General features: G+C 38.9%; 1 protein-coding gene across 3 annotated transcripts in view; it reads right to left on the reverse strand.

Annotated features, from left to right (window-relative positions):
* The window catches only part of plecb (plectin b), a 115,013-nt gene extending 111,571 nt beyond the window's left edge, over nt 1-3,442 (reverse strand). For all 3 annotated transcript variants that reach the window (XM_079240588.1, XM_079240602.1, XM_079240601.1), the window contains exon 1: nt 3,313-3,442. In XM_079240588.1, coding sequence (XP_079096714.1) covers nt 3,313-3,403 — 91 coding nt within the window. In that variant the 5' untranslated portion in view covers nt 3,404-3,442. The remainder of the gene's footprint in view (nt 1-3,312) is intronic.
* Nucleotides 3,443-11,372: the final 7,930 nt, after the last annotated feature.

The following is an 11,372-nucleotide window of genomic DNA, read 5'->3' on the forward strand; positions in this document are numbered from 1 at the left end:
CTCTAACTATATTTATGGGTTACTTTAAGCCCTACAGAGCATAAGACAAGTCACTGTGGGAGAAAATATGAATGCCAACCATGACTGTGCACCCTCAAAAGTCCCCGCAATATGAACAGGGCAATCCCCCACTAAGGCGGCCCAGTAAGATCTGCATCAGCTGCTGGTACAAATTGTATTAGAGGACAGTGGGAAGACAGCCAAGCCTTTACTGTCCAGCCGGTTGCGATTCTGAACAGGCAATGAAACAGCAGTGAGTAATCTTAGAAGCAGGGCAGACTGACTGATTGACTATAATTGTATTTGAACCCATCTGGAAATTATGCTTGATATTGAACCCAATATGATGCTAATGTTCTATGTCTTAATGTTTTTGTTTTCTTTTACAACTGTTAAACTAATCCAGACATATTTACTACCACTTTATTATCAATAAGTAGGCTTCTGGGCTGTGTTTATGGTCTATCTGATAAAGATTTGCTATCAGAATCAACTAAATCCCGTAAAGCTGAGCAAGACCAGCCCATGAACGTCCACAGTGTCCGGCTGAGAATCAGAAGGATAAAATAATGTCAGAAAAATATAAACCAACCCAAATGAAAAACGACCTTGTGTGTAAAAATCAACATAATGATTTAATACAAACATGTGGTATGGCTGGAATTACAACTACTTGTCTCCTGTAGTCATGCAGTAGCTTGCTAACATTGCCATTATTTAGATTCTTTAAAGATAATTAAAACCCATTTAACAGCTGGACAAACACAGGTCCAGTTCTGCAGGAAAAAAAGGGGTTAGGGTTTTTATTTTTATTTCACTATGTAAAATGAGCTAACCACACACACACAGTGGCAGCACAGACAACATGGTCAGATAGGTAGTAAAATCCTCCTTCCTTATTGCTCAGCTGTGATATTCCAGAAAGATGTAGGTTCTCTTTTGGTCAGTCATGCCAGTGAGGGGACTGGTCCTTTTGCTTATAACAAAAGATATGCTCCCAGATCTCAGGTTGCCATACACACACACCTGGTGTTCAATCTAGACGGCCTCAGCTATTACATAGGCAAATCATGCCTTTGCATGATAGCAAGCTGAAGATACCATGAGACAGCTCTCTAATGTTCGGCTCTGTGCTGCAGCCTGTTGAGTACCATTATCTAAATGTTTTAAATGTTCTGCACCATCGCAGAGTTATTTTTAAAGCACGTCACTTCATCACACTGGAAGATATTCACTGCAACGTGTCTTTTTTACCCACTATGTAGGTCTTGCAAGACAGAAACTGAAGTGGCTGACCTCCATCTGTCCAAGATAAAAGCAGGTCACTTTGTGGACACTGTGGACAAGGACAGGTATTCAGGACAAAGTGGATACACACCGCAAAAATAAAGATGAGTATCCAGGCAACCCAGATACATTCTTTTCACTGGGTACCTTGAGAATGTTTGCAAACCAAATACATGATAAACCATGAGTATATATCAACACAACCTATTCACTTCATGCAGCCATGATGGCCTACAGTTCATTCCACCACACCTGCAGCGACAAGAAGGTGCAAATGCTTTGGAAAGTTTTGCAGATATAAGAAATCTGTGAGAGTAAATAAGATAGGGGATGTAAAAAAATATATTAAAAACGCTCAGACAGTTCTCTGCCTGGCTGTCATCACTGTGACTTAATAAGGAGAGCAGGACCTTAGTGAAGCACAGATGCTGTCAAGGAAGGAACAAGGAGGAACGTGGAGCATAAACACCTGCCACAGAGTCAGCTCCTGCTTCCTATAACCCTCCGGCACGCAAACAGCCCTAAAAACACCAAGGTTTTAAACACATATAAGCACACAAGCAGCAATATTTATACTTTCGGTGTTGATTCTGATGTAAAATAGATGAGCTGTTCATGTTTAACATGGTGAAATAGCAATCAGTAACCCACTTGTGTAAACAAGGCCCTGCCAAAACCCCTAAAAACTCTCATTTCCTTTTCACTTGATAACAGTAAAATGGAAACACCACATGTGTTAAACAGCAACTTGCCTGTCAATTTCCAATTGATAAACAACCCAGGAAACAACCAATGAAAAGGTCTGTAGGAAAAAGCTCTGAAATGGAATTTTGTAATGGCTCTGTTTGCTTACAGGCTTCAAAGACCAAATTTAGAGATATGCAGATGTTAGGAACGTCCCACTGACAGCATTTTACAAAAGATGTGTAAGGTTCACACAGATAGACCCACTGACGAAAAAAATAAAATAAAACGCAAACCTGCTGATGCACAAAAAATGGGGGAGGGTGATTCAGTAGTAGCCCAGACGTTAGATTTTCACAGCAAGCGAGGGAAGGGAAAAAGAAAACTGGGGCAATATTTATAGAGGAGCTTTCCCCCTTTTTGAAGATCTGCTGAAGTGAAACAGACTCTGCCCATGCGGCAGAAAAAACCTCAAGTGAAATGAAAAAAGTAAAGACATATTAAGATATTAGGCGAGATCAGGAATCCCAACTAAACTCTGAAATGAAAGTACGAGGAAGAAGATGCTGCTGACATCATCCAACAAGAAGAAAGTGAAAAGCAAAGGTGAATCCAGGGGCTTTTCTCTGGATATGCCACTTTCACATTTCACTCAGAACTAACTCATGTGTATCCTGAATTTTTCCATCTTTCTGTGGCTTATCCCCACACTGTAGGAAAATTCCCATAAAAAGGAAACGATGGAAGATAACTCAGTTACTGTGCTGCAAACATGGAGAGCTTAAGGGATGAACTGGGATAAAACTGAAAAGAAAAGCACAAGCTCCTTGTTTAAATGAATTTCACTGTTGCTCAGCAGCACCTGTTAATGTCTCTGTTGTGACAAGATGGAGGATAACAATCAGCAGAGCGCTCAGACTTCAGCTAAACCCCCCCACTCTCATTGAGGTCAGAGGTCAACACCGCGGCCTGGTTGTTACGGTCACATATCAAAGTGGAGAAATCCTGTAAATCCACTGAACTTGGCAACACATTCAGAGAGGCAGCGTGGAAGAGTGACAGCAAACATGTGCACCAATCAATAAAGCACTCAGCGGCCGAGAGATGCAGCATGCGTGGCTGATGCTGTTCCACACACAAAAGCACAAACACACAGCAGCCGGCAAAGGTGCATTTGCAAACAATCACGTGGCTGCACCTGCCCAAAGTCAACAACACCAAAAATAGACATATGGATTAGACCCTCCCCTTACAAACTCACAAATGTAAACACATCTTTTCCATCATCAGATGCAGCCACGCTGTAGCTGTCATCACTCTAACAGGACTGCAAGCTCCCACCTTTGTACTTCTCTCGGACGTTTTCATAAGCTTGGATGAAGTCCTGCTCCTCTGCATTTGGGGGCAGGTAAGCGGGTTCATACATGGCCATGCTGGCGGTTTTCACCCCCTTCTTCCTCCTTCTTCTTCTCTTCCTCTATCTTTTAGGTGAGCTGTTTCTTCAGTGTTTTTTGGATGTGTGTGAGACAGCCTGTGCTGTCCTTTCTCTGCTCTCTCAGCTGTGTGTGAACCCTCCACAGCTCCCAACTTCATTCCACAGCCCAGCGCCACACCCCCACCACCCTTCTCTTGCATACCCTCCCATAGCCTGGCTCTGAAATACACATATAAATGTGTGGCCCCTCCTCTTAAAGATATACCGGCTGGAGAGGCAGGCAGACATTCGCAGCACACACTGCCTGCCGAGCCAGCAGTCAGGAAAGCAGAGCAGCAGCAAGGCTGTCTGGTAAAAGTTTAACTCCATGAGACTGGAAGAGAGTCAATACTAGATCTATCTTACAGAATCATTAGTTGCCATGCAAAAAGATGTATTCATGTTCATGAAATTACATTTTATAACTTTAATTATACACCATTAACTTTTAAAGTCACATCTTAGGTGGTGAGATCTCATCCATCTACAGCACAGATGTCAAACTCCAGTCCTGGGGGGCTGCTACCCTGCAGGTTTTTGTTGCCCCTATGCTCCGACCCACCTGACCGAAATTTAAGACTCAGAACTCATAGTTCCTCTTACTAAAACATGCTTAAAGAGGAATGTGTGATCCACACAAAGTCATGAGAGGATCCCACACAAAGGTTGCGGAAGGATTTAACACACACAGTTGAAGAAACCATCAAAAATGCCAAAGTTAAACACACACTTAGTTTATCATGTACAAATACTGATATGAAATTTGACATAAATTCCTTAAGGAATAAATAACCCAGTAAGTCAGGGGAACCCAGTTCAGTCCAATTAGGGCTGCAGTCCAGCAGGTTTTCCATGTATCCCTGCTGCAACACAGCTGACTCACATGAATGAGTGCAGAACCTGCTAGGCTGTCAGATCCATTTCACTTGATTCAGGGGTGTTGAAGCTGGAAGACATGGAAAACCTGCTGGATTGCTGCCCTCATAGGATTGAACTGAATAATCCTGCAGTGAATTATCTTTGTCTATTTAGTATAATTGTGTTGTCCTTATGCACTTGTGGAAAGTATCTAAAATACAGAAAATTCTTAAGAAAATTATCCCAAACTTTAAAGCAGCATTGCAGTATTATCACAGGCATGGACTAGCCAGAAACGGATAAAGGTGGATGAGTTTACATGTTTCATGGTGCATTTATTCATGTTTGTTAATCAAAATGCATACAAATTTATATTCTATTTAAAATTTCAATGTATTAATTTCTTTAAATGAGAAAAGTCTTAATCCTCCATTTATCATGGTTCTATTAATAATCTGAGACATTACATGTCATTATTTATTCCTTATCTTCTTCCACGTCTGAAAAGACAGAAATAACTACAGAAAACAAGCAGTGACAAAGAATAAGTCCACCATGTCTTGCTAGAGAAACACAGTTCAGCTGGTCACCGTTTCCATCAGTCTCTGAGAAAGTTGACTCCTGCAGACCAATGAATACATTCAAAGGCAGCAGCCGAGCAGACGCGCCCTTGACATCGACCGAAGACCTTGGCGGTTGTGGCAGCCTCTGAATATTCAACAAATGTCCTGATGAGCCGGGGCAATGGCAGTCCAAACAAAAATAAATCACCGTTAAACAAGAATCTATCAATGGGCTACAAGGCAAGGTTTCATTATTGACTTTAATGAAATTTAGCTGCTGATTTGGGTTTGGATTCATTTCAATACAGTTAGCAGCATTAAAGACAAGGAATAACGGCAATGGCAGCATATCAGCTAACAGAGACATCCAAAGAACAAATGGGCCTGTAGGAAGCTTGAAAGACAAGTTGTTGAGTTGATGTATAGCAGCATCACTGTTAAAAAATTATGATGAAGCTGAAGACAACCCCCCACCCCGCACTCTTTCCATGTTGTTTTACGTAGGAGTGTGTTGTAGTACAATAGAAAGAATCTAATGTAGGAAAAGGAAAATCCCTGCAGTTCAACCATCAGACATTTCTTTGGCCAAGGCCAAAGTGACATCAGCCAGGAGACTTTCCTAAGAGGAAACATGATAAGTCCAGTCCAAACTCCCTGTTGTTCCTGCTGCTGCTGCATAAGTTGAGTTCAGATTGCAACTGAGGAACACACTATAGAGCAAATTACATACTATTTGCTTGCTCAGTTCTACACAATTTTATTTTTATAATACAGTATTTTCAGGCACTTCTTTAGATCCCCATCTTGCCCACATCAATCATATCGTCCTCTATTTCCATCTCTTCTGATGCAATGAGTAAAATTAAAATTGGTTTAAAGATGAGGACTATATATGTGGATCAAGTGAGAGCCTTGAGAAATCGTTCCAGGAATCAACTAAAACAAATCATGTTCATTATCCTCCAGCTGCATTTAAAGAAGCAGACAAGATTCTGTAGAGGAAGTTCCTGCATGGACTCACAGACAGGAAGAGCCTGACCTGTCAGCCCCTGAAAACATCTGGAGCCCTATGAAACAGATAACACAGCTAAAGATGTTCTGAACCGTTACATCAAACACAAATAGGAAAACGTTTAACTTTCAAAGCTGCAGCCGCTGTTGTCTTCAGCGCCATCGGCTTTAAGGGTGTTGATAAAGAGGAGGTGATGCAACAAAGCGGTAAACATGACCCATCTGTGATGCATGTTGTTGGGATTAAATTCAAACTGTGCATGATAAGCAAACTTCTCACTTTATAAATTTAACATGCCAGTTTTGTAGTATTTTCAGTCAATTATAAGGATTATTATTATTTATTATTAAGCTTAATTAATCTGTAAGTCATTGCAATATGTTGCTATTTATCATGTGCACAGTCTTGTGCAGCAAATCTATGACAGCATTCAGTATATTGTTCATCCCCCAGCTCAGAGTGGCCACTGATATATGGCGCTTGGCCCAGATAAGAAGCTGGATGTACAGTTCCATAGTTATGTAAGTTATGTATGTATGTGACATCAATACTTTGCTGCTTGAAAGTGGGAAATGAGCACCAACTGTATGAAGGGTTTCAAAGGAAACCATTCACACGTTTCCCACTATAAACAGTCCCTGACACTGGAACCTGCTAACTCATTTTCACACACGCACTTTGTGGTGACACTTAAAAGATGCTAAAATGTCTCACAGGGAACTTGCTGGGTTGTTCTTCACACCTCTCACATCAAGTAGGAGATCTCAAATATCAAATCTTATTGTTTTTGTTTTCTTGAGCCAATTATTTTACTTGTTTTATTTTATTGTTTTTATCGTTGTGATTTAGAACTTCATTTTTATTTTATAAAGCACTTTGGGTCGCTCTTAAGACAAGTTTTGTTTAGTTATGCTGCAGCTTTTAAAAGCCAATGATCTGATCTGGATGACTCAGATAAAAGCTGATGATGAAGGCTGTAATGAAGGTAAAGAGAGTGTATGCATTTCTATGTTGGTGTGTGGGTGGCTGACGTTCCAGATCTCATTCAACAATACTCAACAGGTGTGTGTCGGGGCCTCTGACCCTCACACATGTTTTGTAGCTTACACACCCAAGCTTTCCACATTAGAGGATCTAAAAGTGTGCCTGCATGTTTCAATGTGTTAAACGCTTAACTTATGTGCATGTGCACATTGGTGCCACAAAGTGTTTATGTGTACATTCAGACTGTGTTGCATGCTCCGTCCCAGGCAACAAAATCTAATTAAAGGGTTAAATTTAGCACTAACTTCTATTTGATGGTATTTTGTCCTGCAAATTGTGCCTATAATACTGCATATGACGTAATAATTAATGTTGTGAACTATAAACTGGTGTTTATCTAAACTATATTCTATAATTGACTTTCAAATATTTATTTACAGTCTATAAAGACATATATTTTGCAACAATGAATCTGTCTATGATATTTCCCCATAGTGAAGGAAGCTGCACACCTGTCCAGTAAAGTTTAAAGATACACTGTCAACATTATAAGTATTTTCACACCACTAAGATCTGCAAATATATGCTGTCTTCACCTGTAACTGCACATCTTTTATGCTTAATAATCAGGGGAAGTACTGAAGCTCAGGTCAAGGCAGAGGACAAAAGCTAAATAAACAAACAAACAGCAGATTGTGTGCACCAGAATACACACAGATCGGTTTTAATACTGGCAACATCTAAACAGACAGTATGGCAGCTGATATTGGACAATATTAAGGACGGTCTGCTCCTACAGAGCTTATCCTCTGTTATGTTTCACTAGATTCTAATCATTTTGTCAGTGTTTTCTGTCTTTATATTTTTATTTACTATATTCTTTGCAATGTTTTCGTATTATATTTGATTTATGATGACAGCAATCCAAAAGCAGTAGGTATCCATTATCATAAATATTCTGAAAGATTTAGAAAAGGTACTTGTCCTGTTTTAATGAAAAGCATCTAGCCTTCTCTGCAGGCCCGGATTGTTACAACAAGTCAGTGACCTTTCCTCTTTTCCCCCTAACTGGCACCATGTCTGTGTTTCAGCTGACCGTCACCAGTAAGGATGACAGACACATTTCTTGTATGGTGCAATGTGTTTGCAATACTGCTGTGATGAAAGTACAGACAAGGCTTGGCTCCCTCTTCTGGATATCCTGATGAAGGATACAGCAGCCTGGCCAGTTTTTCTGCTGCAGCTCCTGCTTGTTAGGATCTGTGCAGTCCCACCACGTCATTATCTACGGCTCATTTGCAGAACTTGAAATTGATGATGGGTGTCAGCATTCCTTTTCTGATACAGTGTGTAATGAGGAAGGATGCAAAGGTCAACCCTGTAAAATGGAAGAAATGAAGCTGTTCTGTCTGAAAGGCTTCCTAAAATGGCCATAAAACTTATTGTCTGCTGAAATAAGGCAGATCTCTGTAACGCCTGGAACACAATACACACACTGTGGAGTCAATGCTATTTGAGACGGGGGTGGGAAATGAGACATATTTTCCAGAAGACTCCTCAGGATGAACACTTTCAGGCAAACAACCTTTTTGCCAGAGACTGCCACCTGCTGGGCAAATGGCTTATTGCTGCATACATGGGGGGCAGAAGCTGTGTTCACTCATCAGCAAAATGACAGATGACATTAAATAATCTATTATAGTGCCTGGGAAAGTGCAGCTGACGGCTAAAAATAAGCGCTGTACTGTGTTTGTAAATCACACAATCATAATTCTCAGACCTGAAGCAAATGATTAGAAACAACAGCGGGTAAGAAGTAAACAACATCAATGATGCAAGACTGCAAAGCTTATGTAAAAAAATCGTATCAGCTTTCCTGCTTATAAATATGTTTTGGAGCATGATTCTGATTTTTGCAAAAGTGGGAGATTCTGTGTCTCTGATGATGATGCTGTCACAATGTGCACTGATAACATGACCGATAATGGATCACTGTGATCATTCCCTTTACAACGTGTTATGCAAGAAACGCATTGTACCGATAAGGTATTCCTGCTCGTCAACGACACAAATGTGTGTGCGGGAGGAAAAGGGTGTGTGTGTGTGTTTAGCTTTATGCCAGGATCAGATCATAGCCATTCCATTATGAATTATAGAAAAGGACCTCAGTAGATGTAAGTAAAAGTGGGACCTTGAAAGCCAGAAAATACAGATTTTAGCAAATGCATTTTGATTAGTATCAGTAAACCTGATCAACTTATAACACATAACACACAAATAACACATAACACATAGTGTTCATGCTTAGTGATATCTCATTAGCATTCATATTATAAATATTAATAATATGAATTTTACCAGCATTACAGTTGTGCTCATATGTATTCATCCCCTTTCATTAAAGAAAAGACTGAATTTACAACAGTCACTCAAATAACTGGAGACGTAAAAAAAGAACAAGAACTAAAAATTTCCAAAAATATAATTTAGTAATATAAGACACTTTTTTTTTATCATTTAATTGAGTTGAAGAAAGAAAAAAACAAACAAACAAACAAACAAATTGGTCCTGGACTAAGTAGTGCACTTTTCTGTTGAACAGTGGGACAAAATACCTGTCAATAGGTGCAGAAGTCTGTGAGGAACAGAAAACACCTGACTGTAGCAGAAACTTTAAAGCATTGTTCAACAAAATATTAGTTTATTAGTGATGTAATATGGAATAAATTATCTTTTCTGTTTGCTTTTTAAAAAAATATTTCTTTTGAACCAGAATTGGAAAATAATGTATTGATTTTCATACAATTTTTATTTATTATTACTTTAGTCAATTTCAGCTTATTTTACAAGCAGCTATTTTTTTCCTTCTCTAATGAAAGGGTATGAATAAATATGAGCACAACTGTATATGTGAAAAACAGGGTGCATTTATGGTAAGCTGAGTACAGTAAGTGTATGATCACAAACGGTCCTCGGCTTACACACGAGTTCCATTCCTGTGCCATGACGTAACCCGAAATATTAATATTAATATTAAAAGCTTCTTTAAATTTGATCTTTTAAAAAAGCAGAACAAAGCCTGGCAGGCATCAAGTTATTATTTAGATCTGCTAAGACAAATCTAAACATGTTGAGTCAAGTAACAAGACAAATATACTGTGACCTTCAGTCTCATTAAAACTTCTTACAGAGTACTTGATATTTTATTTACCTCATAATAGATGCAATCAGAAATTCCTGCAAAAAAAAAAAAAAAAAAAAAAAAAAAAAGAAATTCCTGCATCCTGTGAAATGCATGAATTTCACAGAAAACACAATCAATGGACTGAAATTTTTGTTGTCATGCTATGAATATGTTTTTCCCTGAGACAGGTAAAGTTACTCTTTGTCACGTTTATTGTACTGTATCTCACAGAAGGCAGGGCAGTCTGACCTGAGGTCAGTCCGAACAGAGAGCCAGGCATTGACGAAGAGTTTCCTGCACGCACAAAAGATGCTATGCATTCTTCAACCTTGCATCAAAGATGACCTTTGGTTTCTTCTCGCCACCCTGTACTGACCTCACCGCTATACTGTGAACAATAAATCCCCACTATGTCCCACCGACTGACTCACTGACTGACTTTAAACTTGTAAGTATGTAAGTTCAACAGCCATAAATATGTTTAAGCAACACAGGCACACTATTAAATATTAAATCAATAGTAAATAACAGAAATACACAAAACAAGATGTTAAAATAATATAAAACCTAAAAGCTGAAATAAAACATGACAGTTGGGTTTGTAAAAACACAGGAGTTGGGAAAGTATATATCTATAATTACATGGTTCCCTGAGGACTGTCTTAACTCCTTATCACTGCATCCTAATGTCCCTAAAAGCTCATTTACTCTAAAGGCCCTGTTGTAATCTCTAAGTCTCATTTCTTAAGGCTTGTTTCCACAGGTGATGAGACAAGTGTCTGGAGCTGCTGCTGTATGTAATAACAACACTGCAAAAACTAAGCCTTAAAAAAAAAAAAAAAACCCAAGAAAAAAATATTTTAAAAATTAGGTAAATGTTGCTTAAAATAAGATAAATTATCTGCAGATAAAACAAGAAAATTTGGCTTGTCAAGACCTCCCAAAACAAGTAAAAATACTCTTAAAACAAGAGGAATTCTCTTGCATAAAAACTAAGAATTATCTCATCTTTAAAAAAATAAGCATATGTGTACTCAATTTAGGATTTTTAATCTTACTTAGATTTCAGTTTTTGCAGTGAAAGACAAAGTCCTTTTTAAATTTTATTTTAAGAGCTTCATCCCTATTATCTCTTTTTTTCCGGTCCAGTCCAGCAGTTATAAGCTGAAATAACAGACTTAATAAAATAATAATAAAATAAAGAATAAAACTTGAGAACCAAGGGGAGCCTTAGTATCCATGGGCTCCTCTTGGAAGAGTAAATGTGTTTAGCACAACACGGCAGCCAGACCATTATGCAGCTGTCAGAACGCTGGACAGGACAAG

This window comes from Telmatherina bonti (assembly GCF_933228915.1).
Source record: "Telmatherina bonti genome assembly, chromosome: 5".
Classification (NCBI taxonomy): Eukaryota; Metazoa; Chordata; class Actinopteri; order Atheriniformes; family Telmatherinidae; genus Telmatherina; species Telmatherina bonti.